The sequence below is a fragment of the Meleagris gallopavo genome, chromosome 7 (assembly GCF_000146605.3).
Source record: "Meleagris gallopavo isolate NT-WF06-2002-E0010 breed Aviagen turkey brand Nicholas breeding stock chromosome 7, Turkey_5.1, whole genome shotgun sequence".
In the NCBI taxonomy this organism is placed as follows: domain Eukaryota; kingdom Metazoa; phylum Chordata; class Aves; order Galliformes; family Phasianidae; genus Meleagris; species Meleagris gallopavo.
Window position 1 is genome coordinate 9,841,250 of NC_015017.2, and position 19,112 is coordinate 9,860,361.

Genomic DNA, 19,112 nt, shown 5'->3' on the forward strand with positions numbered 1-19,112 from the left:
ATACTTTAAAAATGTGAATATTTGTGTCTTGAAATTTAATTTGACCAAGAAAACAGGCCTGGTCAGAAACACCATTAGAACTTCCAAAGCTCACACAAAGCAGTTGGGCAGAGAGACCACACATTACCTGTCTGAGACTGCTAACTACATCCTCCCCAGAGCAATGCTCCTGCAGCGTGGCTGACAGCCAAGAAGAACAGGATATTCAAGCTGATTAACCAGTACTGCGTAGAGACTGGGATTACAATCCTTTTATACTGATGCACACTGTTCAAGTAACCTCGAAAGTTTGCAGATGCAACTGACAAATTACACCAAGATCCCACCATCTTGGTGCTTGGCAGGTGCATTCCTACTTTCAAGTTTGGACAAGAAATGCAGAAGGTGGTACTATTTGCAGAACAAGGGAGAGCTCAAGGCAGCATTTACCAACCTAATCAGCAGAGAACAGTATCCTGCTGAATACAAGAAGGATCCATCTACCTAGTAATTACATGGTTTAGGTCTGTTGGTCTACAAGATATGCTGATTAAAACAAGTTTGTGTGGAATTCACACACTGTTACATCTCTATCTTGTAATTCTATCATTGAAAGGTCTCTAAATCCCTATCCCAGAAAAATTACAAAACACAACTCAGTAGGCACAGGTGTGTCCCCAGGACTCAAGGAAGGCTTTGCCTCCTGAAATCTGGAGCCTCCACCATACTTGCCACCATCTTCAGGCCACATGAAGGGCCCAGGAAATGAAACGTTCTTCCATTCTGTTCTTCTAACCTCCTCACATGCTCAGGAAGCAGCGACCTAAGCAACTTTGTCCTTCTCCACCTTTCTTTTTACTTTTAAATAAAATGAATCAAATTAAGCAGACTGATATTTACAAGAATAAGTGGATGTTCACTTGGCTGGACCTTCATCTTCTCTTTAGCACCTTCTAGGTCAACCATTTCATGTTATTTTTTTCCCTTTTTTTGTCCTTAACTTGATGTGTAAGAGTCAAACCTGATCTAGCAACTACATAAATAATTAGACAGGCTCAGCATTTCCTCGCATCTGTCATCCCACAGCAGGCTGATCCTTTGGAAGAACTGCAGCCAAGTCAGACTTGGTAATGCAGCAGCACTTCAGGAATAGCCGGGTTATGCCGCCCAGGGAGGTTTAAAAATTGAAACAACACTCTGAACTGCAGCAATGATGGAAATGCAAGCCACACGAGGATGAGACAAAAGCATTTAACCTCTCTGGAAAATGAGTCTTCAGGGGAACCACTTTCAAAACATATTTATCTAGGGAGATCTGCAGATGAGTAAACATGGAATAATATACCCAGCTCTGCATTTGAAGGGAGGTGTGAACGCTTCATACCACACAGACCACTCCTGCCACACTGCTCCTGCAAGACTATCATTGTCACAAGGTGACAGAAATCAGAAGAATTTGTTGCTGAGCCACTACAGTGTGTATTGCATCTATTTTTTCAGTTTTGCAGACTGAGTACCAAGGTCTCATGTTCCCAGAGAAGTGCTAAAAAGAGCAAGGACAGCAAATATGGGGATACTTTGGGAAGAGGCAAAGGCATGACTGACTTACAAGGGAAAAAAAAAGTACACGGTGCATGGAATGCAGTAGCTTTGCAGGTATTTGTGAGTTCACCATGTTCTAGCTTAAGACCAGAGCGTAAACTCTCACACAAATCTTCTGGCAACAGTTGCATGACATGAAGTAGAATACATTGCTACAGTCATGCTTAACTACACGTCTTCTTGAAAATGCCATGCTGCTCTGGGGTCTTTTGCATGCCAAGCAGCAAAAAGGAAAAAAGACCTGTGTGAAAAAAAACACATCTCTCTTACCAGATGGTTCTAGAGTACTGCACAACTCACACTAAAAACAGTGCCATACTGTGATATAATAACTGTGTGAAAGGACCTTGTTCTTCCAAAGGATCAGCAGCATCTCTTTGCATGGTACCATTGTAAGAATTCTCAATTTATAGTCACTGTCAGATACATTGCTTGTCTTCCTAAAGAAAATTGACACCTTATTATAGATGTGAAAATCAGTTCAGTTGAAGTGAAGCCTAGTGAGAATTCATCTGTTTGCATGTACATATTTCAGAAATCCATCTTTTACTTCTCCAAGAAGCCTTCAGGTGCTCACTTGGGGTTCTGCCACCCAAATGAGATGTCTGGATGCTGCAGGTCTCCAGTTACCAAAGGCTGATTACTCCATTGTAATAAATAACTGTGATAAAGAAGCATTAATGGAAGTGGTGGTCCAGAACTGGATTTTGTGCAGTTTCACTGCATAACACTGCTACACCTGAGCCAACATTGGTGATGACTACATCATAAATTTGAGAATTTCTCCCTCAAAGACTGACTTGCACTAACAATTTAATAACTGCATGCCTTCTGCACAAAGCAACCTTTCTCTTAATAAATCGAATCAGCAGTAATTTAAATGCAACATAATTAGCAGACGAACTGATGGACAAGTGATTAAATGATCCTTGAAAATTTAACCACTTGATGTCTTGTAGTCAGGTGCTATAACAAACAGCACACAAAAACAGTTGGGAGTCCTAATAATACACACTAATAAGAATACAATTACAGCACTAAGCGCAAAACCCTATCACAGACAGCAAAATATTTATAAAACATGAACACATTCCAGAGCAGAGATCGAACTCAAATATTTGTTTTTCTCCTTCTGAAGAAGATCAAAACAGTAAATGCCACTTTGTCTTCTCATGGCTTGTCTGTAAATAATATCTGCATGTAGATAAGCTAACTAACCAGATAGATACCATCAACACAAAGGCAGTTTTTTGGGGACATTATTGCTAGACTGTGTACGTGCTGATCACGAACGCCCAGGAAAATACATTTGCACACATAACACATCCATGTGAGAGCACTATATCTGAACCCACGCAACACACACAAATCTCATGGACTTGGGCACTCTGGTGGATCCCAGTTTCCATGCCCGAGCAAATACCTCCAGGCAGCCCATGGCACATTCACCTCAGCAAGGAGAGTAGTTTTGAAGGCCACATTTCCATCCTCCTCCCTTTCCTCCTCCCCCAAAAAATCTTAAAAACTCACAAAGTAGCCATTAAAGTAATGCTTTGCACATAAATCAGATGCTGAGTATTTCAGTCACAGAAGACTTGGAAGCAAATCCCACAGAAGAGGCAGTGGACAGGAGGGCCCGAGGAGAGGCAGCATCCAGCATCGCCCCATGTCAGCTCTACATGAGTGCTACTTGCACATACCTACATGTGTTGACCCAAAAGCCAGCACCCGGGGAAAAATAAGAGGTGCCTACACACTCACATACCTACAGGAAACCCTTCACTCAGAGATACGTGTGGTTAGTTATTTTAACACCAACTAAATACCTCATCAAAATGAACTGTGAATTTGTGGCAAACCCAAGCTGAGCAGTTTGGCAGGGTCATTAGGTAATACCATGGCTCACATGATGTGATAAACAGAATGTTTCTTGCTACCCTCTGCACTTTAGTACTTAAGTACAAAAGAAAAATAGAAATAGAGGTGCACAGAAATAAAAATGAAAACGAGACTACATTTGAGATTATAATGACTAATTATGCTGTGAGAAAATGATTATTCCACCTACTGTAATTACACTGTGCTTCTCAATATTACCAACTGTGTGTGTAATGCTACTTTACACAACATGGGTCCAAACAGAAAGACATAACATTTTAATAATAAACATCAGGACTTGAATTGTTAGCATAGAGTTGTCATGTCCCTGTTCTTACCAATATCTTTATGTTCTGGTAAATAGCTTGTCCTTCTGATGATGGGTGTTTCTAATCCGTATTCGTGTTTATATAAACTAAAGAAGAAAATAACATTGTTTTGATTCACCCTCATTACATACCTCCCAGAAAATAACCCTGGGTATTTTGGAACAGGAAGAATGCTTGCAGTTGTGATTTTTATAAAAAGTACTTTTATTTTACACTCTGTTACTAGTTCACGATTTGGCCTGGAACTTTTTTTTTTTACTGCATCCCCTCTGACTTCCAAGCTATCCTATTGCAATTAATATTTATAAATAACACATTAATTAAATGTGCATTTCCTTCACTACCCTAGGAAGACCCTTAATCATTTAGCAAGCATGCAAGCACAACAGCTATTATTGCTTATGGGCACAAGCTTGCAGGAAATGCTGAGTACTGCTGCATAACACAACTGCCTCCAACAACTCTAAGCACTTGAAGAAGTTTCCTCCCAGAGATATTTTGCCTTTCTCTCACCTCACCCAGTGATGATTCATCTGATGCGTTTGCTAGATACTGCAGGCTGTTTTTCTTTTCTTACCTCTATGCCAACTGATAGTGAAATGCATTTGTAATGACCACCCTGAGAATGGGCATGCAAAGGATGCTCTGTTTTATTGGGAAAAGGTTGCTGGTCTCTCCTCATCAACACCTCCCCTCTCACCAGCTCACCGCACAAGATGCAGCTGTAACCAGCAATAGGTTTGTTAGGGGCAGGGTTACTGAAATACATACTTTTTAAGAGAACAAAAGAAGTTTTTTTAAAAAAGGAACAATCATCAACTGTTTTATATCAAACATCTGAAGTACAGACATTTTCATCTTTGCCTCGTGGCACTGATGAATCAAAATTCAGTACGAATGAAAAGCTGTTTCTCGTGCTCTTCTATCAACAGTAGCTGCAATCAACATGGTTGGCACTTTAATGTGTAAGTAAATAAACCCAAGAGGCTGTGGCTTAGAAACTATGCACAATTTATTCTTTTACCTTGACTAAATGTTTGTAATGTTCTTTGATACATGACAGTATGTGTTAAGTAGCAAATATTTTTCATGGGAAATGTTTCCCTGATACCCAACTCATATCTTCATTAATCACAGATCATCTCAGAAAGCTGAACATCTAAATTGACAAGCATCTAAAAATGCGTAAGTTTTAAGTAGCCCTGGCTGTGTGTACAGTGGCTCAATGCGAGGCATTTATTTTACCTAACACAGCTAAAGGCATTCAGAATGATGTACACAATTGCCTAGTGCATTTTTTTGTTCTCTGTAGCTACTCACCTTAATTATACTGCGTGGAAAAGGTCAGTCAGCCCCTTCCATCATGTTTGAACTGACTGCCTTTTCTCTTCATCAGAGGTTATATTAACTGTACCTATGCTGACTCCATTGCCCTTTTTCCTCCCTCTCTCACAGTGAATCAACATACACATTAACCACAAATGTCCCTCAAATCTTCTAACCCTTCCTTCATACCACCACCCTCTCCCACCCATTTTTGCTCCTCAGCATCTCCATTCCCAATTCCTTTTTGTTAATGCTCTTTCTATCTCAAAGAAGCAGAGGCCTGCCACCTCCTGCTGCTCTTGCTACTGCTGTTGCACGTCATGTTTCAATGTCTATTTGATTAGTAAAGTCATAACGATTCCCTCTGCCCTGTGAAGGGAAAGATGCTAGGGGGCTAGAGACAGGGCAACACACCTACTGGGAGGTGGAGGGAGCGAGCGGCAGGGAGGAAGCAAAGGGTCATGAGTGAACAAAATGTGATCTATCAGAGCAAGGTGGGAAATGGGGCTGTGAAGCAAGGTGTGAGCTGAATGCTTGGCTGGATTCCTCTCCTTGCCATTTGATGGAGCTACACCAGATCCTCTCTTCTTTCCATCTTAGGCTGTCCTGGGGCAACTTCACCCAGGCCCAGATGTCCAGCTGCCATGGCAATTTATGGCTGCCAGTGCTGAACCTGTCGCTAAAGCCTGGAGAGCAAAGTGCTCACTGCACAGCATGTCACTGTGCAGCCAGGACAGAGGCTCTTTTAGCCACTCAGATGATGCTCCACTTCTGAAATACATCTCTGACATCTGCAGGATCTACAGTATTTGTTGTGTGCTTTTTTTCATCACAGTCTACCCCATTCCCCACCTTTCCTTCATATTACAAATGAAGTGTGCAAAACCCAGCGTCAGGTCACATACAGGGTGTGTGAAGGCAGAAAAAGGAAATGAAATTGGGTCTGTGAGCACACAAACTCATGAGCTATCTTTTCTCCTTTGTGTAGGCTTATGTAAATTCCCCTCCACAACTTCCAAACCATAGTTGTGATTAAATATATACAATAATGCTCAGTAATTGGGAGTGACAAGCTAAAAAGACCAAAGATTTGTTAATAGGAGGCACAAGGCAGTGTTTTCTGTGCTTACCTTCAGCACTGTGATATTCCATGCAAAGCTTTCAATGGCTTTGCTTAATTTTCTTCCTTTCAAACCTTCCTTTGTCCCAAGGTTATGAAGCTCTTCATGGAATTCCATCCCTAAAAAAAACCCAGATAATTGCATCACCCCCTTTATGACTGCATTTTTCTCCTCACAGCTGGCACTTCCTCCATCCTGTTTCCATGTTCCCCCTTTCTTCCCCATCGGAACACCATGCCTGGAAAGCACCTTCCAGAACAGCAGTGTTACATGCAACCTTGCACACCGCTTGTTCCCCATTTAAACACTTCTCCAGTGCTTCTGCTTGCAGTCTGCATTGCTGAAATACTGTGATAAAAGACGACCGTTTGTCACTCTCCTTCAATGGATGCCCTGCGAGACAATCTGGCAGATGTGAAAGATACCTGTGCAGCACAGCAAAGACAGGCTCAGGTGCACAGCTTCTTATTAACCTTAATCACAGTCATAAAGAAAAACCATTGTACTCCACAATGACAATTTCATGAATATACACCGCTAATGGTAGGATTGCTGTTCTTGCAGCCTGTTGAATGGAGACTTCCAACCATAGCCCTGGCCATTGTGACATTTCGTTGCTGTATACTAGAACTGGAGAAATCCAGGAGTGGATTAAAAATCTTTACGAGTCCAACTAGCTCACCAATTCTATGAGATTTGCACAGTGTTTGCAAACATTCCTCTGAGGTTACTGAGAATGAAGAGAAAATGAAAAAAGAGCTCCTTGTGTTCCATTAGTTTTTACTTTACAAAGGCCTAAAACTAAATCACTCCAAAACATCTGAAGCCCATTCTGGCTGAAGAAAGCAAGTTGGATCTCCAGTTCAATCTCCAGTTTCGTAGCTCTCCTTCCCCTAGTGATTTAAGGCAAACATTACGCACAAGTTCAAGCTTTGTTGAAATTACATCAAAGAAACCCCCACAGACACCTGACAAGGAACACCTGAACAAAGCAGTTGTTTTAGCAAGGTTGCTGAAGGAGAGAGACCCTGATGCCCTGAGGCAGGCTTATAATCAGCATCAACCTGCCCAAAGCTCTTCTGGAAAACTGGCAGTAGACTTCCTCTTGCCCTGCACTGAATCTGGAGGTGGCTGAGCCACAGTTTGAGAAATACTGAAGTTCAACCTCACACAATGCAAGGTTTATCTACTGTTTATTCTGCAGAACATCACTCGCTCACAAGTGTTCCAAAAGGGTAACAAAGCTCTGCAACACTTCCTTTGGAAACAGTCTAGATTATCGTACCTTAAGCAAGATTCCCCTGTAAGCTGCCTCATGCCAACAGAGTTACAAATCACATGAATAAGAGAAAGAAAATAGTCAGGTGACTTGCTTTGTCCCCTGAAGAACTAGGAAAGGTCTACAGTGCTCAGTTCCACTTGGACAGCCCTGCCTTTATGCAGTGCATGTTATTTTTCACCCAAAACTTCCTCACCTGTCGACTGAAGACAGTGCTGTCCCACATAGAGGCAGCTGCTAATATCTGTTGGGCTGTGGGAAGGAGCATCAGTGAAAAAGCATCAAAACCACACATGAAAAATAAATAAATGGAGCAACAAATCAGCAGCTTGAGAAGTCATTTGGGGTCCTGTGGCACAGGGAGCCTGGGCCAAACCAGCTGGGAATGCACTTGCTAAGGGATAGGATTGAGCTGAGGTTGGTGAAGGACAATGTCAAAGGCAATTTTACCTCTAACATCTCTTAACAGCAGAAGCCAAGGCACAACCAAGATGAAGCCTGTCAAATTCAGGAAGATGTACCACCTCTCCTCCATTTGCTATCACAGCACTGGCCATTGCTCCAGAGCTCTTAATTTCAAAGAACAAAGGCTGGGTTCCACCCTGCTCTTGTAACACTTAAAGATCAGTTAAATGCGATTACATTTTCAAGTTTCCTTTAATTAAAAAGATGGGTTTAAAAAGATGAATTAAAGCATTTACTACAAAGCACCAGCTTCATTCATTATTTACATTCAGTAGAAGCAAATGGGTGTAGATTGCTTCACTTGCCAAATCCAAAAATGACTGTTGGAAAAAACAGTACTTAAAATTGTTGTGGCACCAGAAGACTACGCCTGAGACCATGAATCAAATACAGTAGCTAGTGTTTTTGCATTATTGAGCTTAAAGGCTCGTTGCAGGTTATAAAAGGTGCAGCTATACAACTAAATTGACTGAAAGCAGATTTTATTTCCTCAGTGTAAACCCATAAATTCACTGCATGAATTTATTCAGCATGGTACATGAAAGCTGATGGATTTAGTTGTAGGGGATTAAGATCTTAACACTGCCAAATGTGGACTCTTATCTCCGTAGCAGAGCTTATTTTTTGTTATCATCATAAACTACAGGAAACATGTCCCAGTTAGGAGTCTGGGTTACTGTCCTGAATAAGAGATAAAGAGGTTTGCATGAATAAACTGAGCTGTGAATCACAGATGTTTGGTAATTCCTACCATCCTGGAGAAGATCTGCCGCATGATCTTGCAGCAGAGCAAACAGCATATATGGGTGGCCACTTTGGAACCCACCTCCTCCTCTTATACTGATACATGCAAAATAGAGTCCCAGCTCAGGTAGAGACATCTAGTATAATACAACAGCAAGACAAGATCTGCTTTAAGCCCGCTTACACTGGTTTGTGCTCACCTAATGCATGATGTGGCATTATGCATGGTCACATGGATTTGTTGAACACAACAGAATTATATTGGTGCAAGTTTCCAAGATCTAAACCAAACCTAAATGGCACAATTAAGTAAGGGTAGGCAGGAGAACTTGGTCCTGTGAGTTTCAAAACCTCTTGCCTATAGTATGTTCAAGTGAACAACTGTGACAGAGAACAGAGCTCAGGAAACAAAGGTAACACATCCTCTCACTCTCTTTTTAATTGAATTTCTTTCTGGTTCATTTGACTAATTTAAATGCTGTCAGATATTTCAGGTCTGTAGACCAAATGAAGAAATAGCTTTTGGGATGAAAGCTGAGCATTCTTCCCTGATCCTACACCTCCACTGCTGCTGGAGGATGAACCTTCAGGAGGGCAGAGCCTGCTAAGGAAGACCAGGATGTTCACTTAACTATCAGGTGAAAAATGATGCACAGTCACAAACTGTAAGAAACTTCTGTCATGTTGTTTCCCATCTCCCATCCAGAACTGCACATTAGAGAAGGATTACCTGCTTTCTGACACTGAACGATCTTGTCGTGAGTGATGTCTGCTGTCTCGATAAGAACCCTGCTCTCTTGAATCATCTGTCAGAAAATAAATGAAAAACAACAGCATTACTGGGGTCTCCTGCAACATCTCATCCACAAAAAGTAACAAAGGTAAAACCCAGGAAGAGCTCTATTCTGCAAGCAAAACCATAAAGATTGGATCACTGCTTCACATCAGGTCCCCTAGATCTATATTAAGCTAAGTGACAGTTGCTCAGGAGATGTTTTGTTCCAGAAATTAAAGAACAGCTGTTTTACATCAGTGAGACATACTGTAAATAATACGAAGTGATTTCAGGAGAAAGAGTTAGCAGAGAAACAAAACTCATTCTATGTGAAACCAGGCCATTTCTAATTACTAATTTCCTTGGAATGGATGAAGAAGTAAACATAGTACTCAGTATAAGCTGTTATCAAAACCATTACCAAGTCATGAATAGTGCTGGTTTCAAGAGGTACTTAAACCTGTGCGCAACTTTATGCGTTACAGCCAGTCAAACAGTTCAGTTGCTGGAGGTTCTCTTTGAAGCAATTCAGATTGAAATTGTACAGCTTTCAGCATCTCAGTGTTGCAGTTGAAGTTTACAAGGGAGAGCAAGAAGTCAGCCAGATAGTTTCAACAGGCCTACTCACAAGTTTCAAGAGACATCGTCATCTATGCAGTTTCCTAGAGCAGGCCATTAAAACAAACACAGATGAAATGTCCATTATGTGACATGTTTCCTGAGCCTCTTCTCTTGAAACTACTTTTCTCCTTTGACATTAACAATCCTTCCAAAGCTCTTCAGAAGCTCAGGCAAGCAAACAAATTGTTTCAACATTTATTCCATGAAATTGCAGAAGGTAACACATAAATCTGTTGCTGTAGGAAAGAACATGCTGGATAGCAAATTATGCCTGAGAATAATCTCACTCTCCTGGGACTTCCATCACGAAAACCAGGCAGAACGAAAGCAGTGCCAATTAGAAATGAAGCATAGCACTGCTTAATTTCTGAAAATACAGAAACCATCATCTGAAAGCTCTGCCAAAGTACTACAACTGTAAAAAGCATCCCTACTGTCAAATGCACTAAGTATGAAAACACAACTAGTCAGTTGCAATGATTTTGGTGGAAGACAGTATGAAAGCACTAAGCCAACCCCCACAGATGAACGTCTTACTATTTTAATTAGATACAAGGGAGGAGATATTTCTACACATCACACACAAACTTCCAAATCCTGGAGAAATTCAGACTCAAATTTTGCTGCTTATGCCATCTCTGTTGCTAAATAAAGCTATTAAGAAAGGCTCACTTTAATAAAAAATGCCTATATCCTTACTTCAACATAAACAAGAACACGAGAAAAACTAAATCCATTACCAGATTCACAAGCAGAAAGAAAGAGACCTGACACGTCTGTAAGAGTGCAAAATTATTTTTCAACAGAAGATGCCCCGTAGATATTCCTGAGCATTAAGTTACTTTAGATACTATCCTTCACCTTTCACTGTGTATTACTTTGTTGTTCATTGCATCATGTTCATGTTTTCTCTTCGGTACTTTCACTTACCATCTGGAAAAAATAACAATTTCTACCCACCCTCTGGCTTCTCTTTGCTGCAGCACGTAGTCAATTTGTGCAGAAGGAGATATTCAGTTGCCAACTACAAATGCTGCAGTCAGTCCGAACAGTAAAGAGAGTCACCAAGGGGCCAGCCAGAGGCCCAACATGCATCTCATGGCCATGCAGACCTGCAGCCAGGCACTGCTGGCCACTCCCCATTGTCCCAGGGCTTGCCCACAGCCCCAGTGCGGGTCTGCACTGCACTTCCTCTGCAGCAGCATCAGGGAGCTGCCCAGTGAGGTCAGTGCACTTCAGCCAATGTGTCTGACTCACATGCACAAATCTCTGAAATGTAAAACCCAGTTTATGAGAGTCAGAGCTGCAACAAAAAGAAAGCAAGAGAATCATGAGTTTTTACACGCAATTTGGTAACATGGGTTTGACCATATCTTCCTCCAATACTGGACCAATTCCTGGGAGCTTGTGGTGCAGTTGTCTTTGGATTACCAAATGTGAAGGTATTATGTTTGTTTTTAAAAGAGAAGTGGCAAGAAGATGTCCATTTCCTTTTACTGCAGAGCAGGTAGAGCAGCACTCCTCTCCTTTGATGCTAACATCAAAGTCTCACTGCTTTCATCTCAGAAAGAACAATTAGAAACAGATCATGCAGCAGAATTTAACCCATTCCTGTCCTCTTGCACTTCTGACAAAATTAGCTGCTTTTGTCCCTTGACGTATCCTGAGAACTAAGTCAGAGTCCACAGCTCAGTGACCAGGCTTAGATGATGCCTTTCGCTCACCACCTTGCATTTGCCTTCAGATATTTCTCTAGGAAATAGCATTAGGAAGAAATAATACAACCTAGCCCAATGACAATACACGATTTTGGAGGGTCTACAGTGTCTACCTGGTATGATAACACCAGGTGGGATCAGTACTTCTGCACTGCAGCCCAGAAACTGTTCCCAACTGTGTCTGCAATTTCAGCAGTTCAGGCCAAAAATATGCTTCCCAGCTCTGCAGTAAAAGATCACAGAGACAGGTTAGTGTGAAGAGGAAGTGAGAATGTTTGCTTCAAATAATCAGAGATGGATTCATATAGTTAAGAGTATGACAAGCAAGTAATTGCTATCCAGGAATAAAATTATAGCATAGGGCTTTGGTTTTGTGGGTGTTCGATTTTTTTTTCCCTTTATGTCTGTTACAATAGATGCTCTTCAAAGGTTTAGGAGCCAATCCTGAGAACAAAACTTATATGATCTTCAAAAAATAATCCAACAGCAACGTGAAAATCCATTTCTTTTTTTCCTCTTGCATGTTTTCATTTACATGCAGGGAAGCTCCTTGGGTAATATTTACAAAGGTATTGCTGTAAGGATCACCTGAAATGCTGTCCCTGGTAACTGTTTACTGGAATTACTGCTAATAACACCTCAATATGCAGTCTACTGCAGGTATAAGCAAGTGAAAGCTGCACACAGGGACAGGCATCTCCATGCTGGACCCATGAGAGCAGCAGCAGGTTTCCTGGCCACAGCAGAAGGTGATGACCAGGGACAAGCATGTTGGCTACAGGCATCTCTGCGCGGGCCTGACTGTCAGGCCCATGGCTCTGCTCCTGTCAGCTGCTCCTGCACACAGCCCTGTGCTGTGGCATCTAGAAACACTTTTATTTTTTTCCCTCTTTCTTTGGCATTGGTTCTTAAATGACTCCAGAAGCTCTTAGTCTGAACGCTCTCCTGCTTTTCCAGCTGGCACCAAACCCAAAGCCCTGCTTGCGGATGTCAGTTACCACTACTAGCAGTGTCAAGACAACAACCAGAAGCACGAAACACAACATGAAGCTGTGGGATTTTCTGCTGGGAAGGTAACCCCATAAATCATACAACAGTATAAGATTTCCAACACACAATTTTGCCAGCAATGTTATGATATTCAGCAATATGTCTCAGATGTGAAAAGTGAGCACTTTCTGCAGTCTGAATTTCCATACACATCTGCACGGCTAAGATCACTGTTGAGCAGTGCTTTTGAGGCATTTTTTTTTAACACCAGTCACCTGCCTGGAGTCCACCAGGCTGCTTTTTAATGGCAGCTCCCAAATGGCAGCTCAGTTTGGCCACTGCCTTCCAAAAGCAAGAGATTTCTCATTCCTTTGGAAACTCATGGTTCACCTCTCTGACACTGAGCCTTCAGGGACTGACCACAAATAAGTATGTACTAATAAGCAACCTTCAAAGGATGAATGCTGATATCTGGGTCCACTCAGAGTCAAGATAGTTCTTGTTTCCCATATTAGAAAGATTAATCTTGAGAGTGATGTGTTTCAAGTAAGTACAGGGGAAAACATGAACAAAAATGGCAGTGAAGCCACAAAGAAGCTTGATTCTGTTACAGGTGCTTTGAGAGATACTTTGCTGATCAGTCATGTACATCTACTGAAGTAGGCAAGAGGAACAGGGTGAGTGAGGAAAACTTCCTTAAATTTTCTAAACAGATGCAGAAGGGAAGAAGGAAGAGTACAGAATAGCATTTTACTGAAGTTATTCCATAAAGGCATCAGAACAGAACTCACTCTGCACATCACGCTGAAACCCAGGGAGCAAGCTATAAGCCATGACTCACTGCTTGCTCCGCCTGCCAGCTTGCTGCACCCCTTTGTGCCACCTGGATCCTGCTCAGAACCAGCCTCTGCATCCCAACAGACAGGAGCCTGTGAGGAGGGCACAAGGGTGGAACAAAGTGGGGTCCTGCTCTTCCATCAGGGACCCTGCCGCTTTTCTGGGGGAAAAGAGACACCAACACTGTACTTGTCCTGGAGGTGCTGACCCTGCTGTAGAGGCTGCAGTGCAAGAAATACTCTCATAATGAGAAGGGAAGAAGTTGTTGTTCAGAGTGACAGAAGATGCACTGGCATAAGCCCCAGAAAAACATGTCACATTTAATAAACTAATGGGGATGAGGAATATAAAACCTCATCTGCATGTGTTATTTATTTTCCTGCAAAGTTCATTTAATTTAAATATTCTTACAGAATGGTGAAAACAAGTAGCTTAAACTTGATTCACCTCAACCTACCTGAAGCACTCTGCTGAAAACAGGCAGGTTTCTCACAAAAGCACAGGCGGGAGCTGGCACAAACCCAGGAGCTCTCTAATACACAATCCATAAGAATCAGGAGGTAGAACTGACCGTGGGCTGAAAATATAACTGGCCTGGCTTACTGAAGTGTCTAAACACTGCCTTCAATATCAACTTCTAAATCACATTCGTAGAAAGAGTTTAACTTTGTCATATCTGTTAAGTATTATTACAAAGGTAAATAACATATAAAGTATGTTTACACTAAATTTTTTTTTAAACTCAAGAATTTCATGTTTGTACTAAAGTTTAATCACAAGATCAGCAAAAAATGAACATAAAACGTTTTCTTTTTATTTAACGAATTCCTGTGCTACAAATGTATTTTGTCCTTTTATTACAAACTACTCTAGAAATTGAAAAGGGGAGAGGAAATTAACACAGCAGAGTCTCACCAAAAAAAAAGACAGGAAAAACTCCCAGTGGCAAATTAAAGCACTGCTTCTGCTGGGAAGATAAATGATAGAGAAGGGACAGTTCAAAGAATCTACTCATAAATATTCTGAAGTTTGAACAGAAACCAACAGAACATCAAATTAAAAAAGAGAAAGCTTTTCCCTCTCTGCCATAATCCTGTGCCTGCCTCAGACAAGGAGGAATTCTGCCTGGGTAAGGATTGCCATATCATGCCTCTTTTGCTGCAAAAAACGCCACAGAAACACAACCAATTGGAAAAACATCCAAAGCACAAACTGAACTCATGAAAATTTAAAGAGGATTTTCTCTAGCATCGAACATTTCCTGCAGACATTTGAGACTTGAAACTGCCAGACAATTAATCACGTGCCAGCAAATATTGTAAAGAGGATGTCCACATGCTACCAAAATGTGGGAAGAAATAGAAGAAATAGTGGCCACCTACTGTGGGATGGTCACATTACCTGAAGTCTCTGAAATACCTTAGCCACACAGACTGCAGAAGGAAATGAAGGAAATTCACCCTAAGTTCCAAGTTCATGGTTTTGCTTCCAAGTATTTCTGGACAAGTATGGTGTCAAGGTCACATCCTGCAATGCTCTCTCATGGTTCATAGTTTTTCATTGGTATTCCATATCATGACATCATGCAGTGCACTGGGAGTTAAAGTTAATGTTGCAGTTCCATGCATTGCTGCTATGCTTACTAAGTTCCAGTCTCGTGGTCTCAGAAAAGAAGAATGAGCTACAACTTCCAGAAGATTTCATTTTTCTGTTTTCTGTTTGAAGGGAAAGACAAAACGGACTGGGAGTCATGAGACTGCCGCTGTGCTCCCTGGCCATCTCACCTACAGCATGAGAGTAAGGACTTTGGTTTCGGAAACTCTGTCTCTTCTGCATTTTATTTATCACTTGCAATTTCAATCATATTGTATTATCTACCTTTTTGTCCTTTATCTCATTGCCACCATTCTTTCTCATTCAGGCCCATCTCTCTACCCTCTCCCTTTTTCTCCTACCTCCCCCCTTCCTAGGGCACAGATCCATGGGTCTCTTTGCCCCCTTGTCACCCTTGTCATGGAAACCAGGCCAAACCGTGACAGACCTGGTGCACGAAGACCAGTTCTCTGTAAAACAACAGAAACAACCAAGAAATAGGAGAAGGAGTCAGCTTTCAACATGCTTGTGCTAAATGACCAACTAAAGCACCAACCAGAATTTCAATCTATAAGAAAAGTTCTGATGGGACCCCTTTCACGTCCTAATTTACAAGAATCAGAGAGAGAAAATGAGAGACTAGTGAGAAAAGAGAGAATTACAAGAAAAGGAGAAAGAAAAAGTATAATTGCTTTCCTAGTCTGTGTCTAATTTTGGATAGAAAGTTCTTTAAGACAGCTATGAATTCAATGTCCATGTACCGGACTGTGTTTGACGTCAGTGCCTTGTGACACTTTCTTGGCAGCAAATATTATGCTCTGCAATATCCCTTGTTTTCAGCTGTTCAGAGAATTGTGAAAAATGTCCCTCTGGGGATGATGCTGTCCCAGCTGAAATACAAATTTCAGTGGAAAAGCTCATCAAAATCCATTCGGTCATTTTGTATTTACATAAACCGGAAAAAATGGATTTCCTCCCTGGGAATAAATAGCCATCATGCCCATACCAAGACAAGGAAACCCAAAAGACCGAATCTGAAACAACAACATACAGAGACACACACCTCTGCAGAGTTCTGCCAGCATACATGGACCAATGCTTGTGTCAGAAAACCCACTGCCATTAAATACATCGTCTTATTTCCCAGAAGTGCATTTCTTATCAAAAATCCCCAATCCATCTCCATGTTAGCTGAGAAGTTAATTCTAACTTGCCTTCTCTCAACCATACCAACAGACACCATCCTTCCTTACCTGTCTGTTACAAAAAAATCACAATCAGTTCCCAGAAAGAGGCGTGAATATAGAGCAAAATGAACATTTGAACATGAGTATATATAACAAAAACATTACCCATCCTTTGTGCAACTGTCACTCAAAAACAGAGTAAGAAAAATTCTTGGGGAGCTTCTTTTATTTTTTTCCTGAAAAAATACTTGCACAAGAGCCAGATGACTGGGTAAAGACAAGAAAATGCATTACCAAGTGTGTTATTTCTAATTTCCAAATGATTTAATCATTTCATCTCAGAGGAAAAATAAAGCTGAACCAATAACTGTAAAGCAAACTGCACAAGCGATTCTTAGTTCATACATGCTTGCATCAGCAAACAAATATACTGTGCAGAGAAACCACAATCTGTTTACCAAAAAAAAAATCACAAAAAAATTCTAACTTCACAGGATAACTGTTTGCAATGAATAATTCAGCCATCTGTCATATCCAGCTGGGCCCCATCCGGATTCCTCATATGGAATATCTCCTTTTCTTTCTTTTCTTTTCTCCTTCCTCCCCACCCCCCCTTAAGTGTGACCACTGAACACCAGCACCAGTTTGGCAGACTGTAAGGTGCAGCACACATGCTGCCTCACCTGAGCGAGCTCCTTGCAGTGCCCAACCACCCATGATGGCGAGCCCACAGGTAAAAAGCAACAGGCAAGGTCTGAGGAACAGCTCTGCAAATGGCATGCTCTGCTATCCTCTGTTCATGCAATCTCTTGAGTTGGAAGGAGCCCGCAAGGACCACTGAGTCCAACCCCTGGCACTACAGAGCACCATCCAGATTTCAAAACCTCCTTCTGAGAGCACTGTCCAAGCACTCCTTGATCTCCAGCAGCTCAGAGCTGTGCCAACTGCCCTGGGCAGACTGTTCCATGCTCACTGCCCTCTGGGGCAGAACCCTTCCCTCACCCCCAGCTGACCCTCCATGACATCATACACTACACTATGTAGGGAGACCACACGTAAGCTGAAATCAACTGTTCTCAACTGTGTATCTGGTAGTGTACATATTCTTCAAGAATGCCTGCATTGCCCGCGTTCTACCTTATTTTCAAGTGGTCCCACTCTCTGTACTCTGCAGAAACTCCCCTACCATTGAAGATATCACCACTGAAGACCCCTCCTCCACAAGACACAACAGCAGTTGAGTTCCATAAAATTGCTCCAATGCAATGTAAGAAAAATAGAACCGTGAAAAAATCATTTGGGATCCTTAGACAAAGCATGTTAGATTTTATTCTGATAGAGCCTCTCTCAAAAGAAAATGTTTAAGACTGAACACAATAGTAGAACTAATTACCCAGGAAAACACAAACAAACTGGTCTTTGTCTATCTGCCTGCTCTAACAAAGGCTGAACACAAAGGAATAAACACTTATTTGTTTTCAGGAGGGCTGTGGCAGGTCTCAGAGTATTTGCACCTCCATTTGCCCAGGCTGTCAGCACTGCCCATGCCCCATTAAACATGCAGGCAGAGCTTATATTTCCTTTGGGGAAAAAAAGAAGATGTGGTCAAAACCCACTTTGAGTTGAACAGCCATTTATGGGGAATGCAGCAAGTAATTGTTCCGGTCCATCAAGATCCATGGAGCTACGCTCATCAACACCTTGAAACTACTGTATCTTTTTGGTTTGTGAATTTTCTTAATCATATCTAAAACATTTTAGTTTGCTTTCCATCAACATCTCCTTGTGCACATTCACACTGCTACCAAGTATTTCTCTCTGGAGAACAAAAGCACAGAGTAAAATTGCCCCTTTCTGTTAACTTCCTCCTTTCTCTTTCTCTCTCTGTACCTCCTTCAACACCCCCTGACACGCTCTAGCTTACGCTTGCTGAGCCTGCTGAATCACATGCTGCCTACCTGATTCAACCCATCACACAAACTGACCAGGAAAATCTTCATAATTACAAGTTCCTTACTAAAGAGAAGTACACTCTCGGTCACAACAAATACCACAGCAAGAATCCTTTCTCAGTGTTAAAAGTACAAAACTCTCCACCACATACTCACTGTATTTTCAAATATCAGAGACTTCATGTTCTAAATATAGAAAGGACAAAATAGATTTCAATCTTCTGCTGACACTGCTCCAAGAAGGAAATAACCAAAATAAAGCAAATATATTCATAAAATCTAGCTTTTGCTTTTTCAAAAGCAAATAGTATTAGCAACATAAGAATCCAACCTGCCAAACAACATGAATGAAAGTATCTTAAGCCGTGTTCCTGTTAACCAGAACTGCAGCTCAAATCAGATAAAATGTAAGAATCATTTCTCTTCACTATGATTTAAAGCCCTCGTGCTGTATCTTGATAGTAAATTTTTTCTCCATCAGAGACAAATGTGAAAGTAAATGTTACTTAAAAACAGTTATTGAAGAGTTTTGATCTGCATCTCAAAGTGGCCTTTCACCTATTTAAAACAGAACAACTATTTCTAAAGCACATGGAGACCTTGATATGTCTCATATGTACTCTTTGGTACATAATTATAAAGATAAGAGGTGACACATTCATTTTGGTAAACTCCATAAGCAGACCCCCGAATACAGAAGGAATCCTTATTTTGTG

At 41.4% G+C, this 19,112-nt stretch overlaps 1 protein-coding gene across 1 annotated transcript in view; it reads right to left on the reverse strand.

Moving 5' to 3' along the window:
* The window catches only part of PLCL1 (phospholipase C like 1 (inactive)), an 88,851-nt gene that overhangs the window by 19,730 nt on the left and 50,009 nt on the right, over positions 1 to 19,112 (reverse strand). The window contains exons 4-5 of the mRNA XM_010713408.2: positions 9,454 to 9,529; positions 6,245 to 6,354 (exon numbers count right to left, since the gene is read on the reverse strand). Coding sequence (XP_010711710.1) covers positions 6,245 to 6,354; positions 9,454 to 9,529 — 186 coding nt within the window. The remainder of the gene's footprint in view (positions 1 to 6,244; positions 6,355 to 9,453; positions 9,530 to 19,112) is intronic.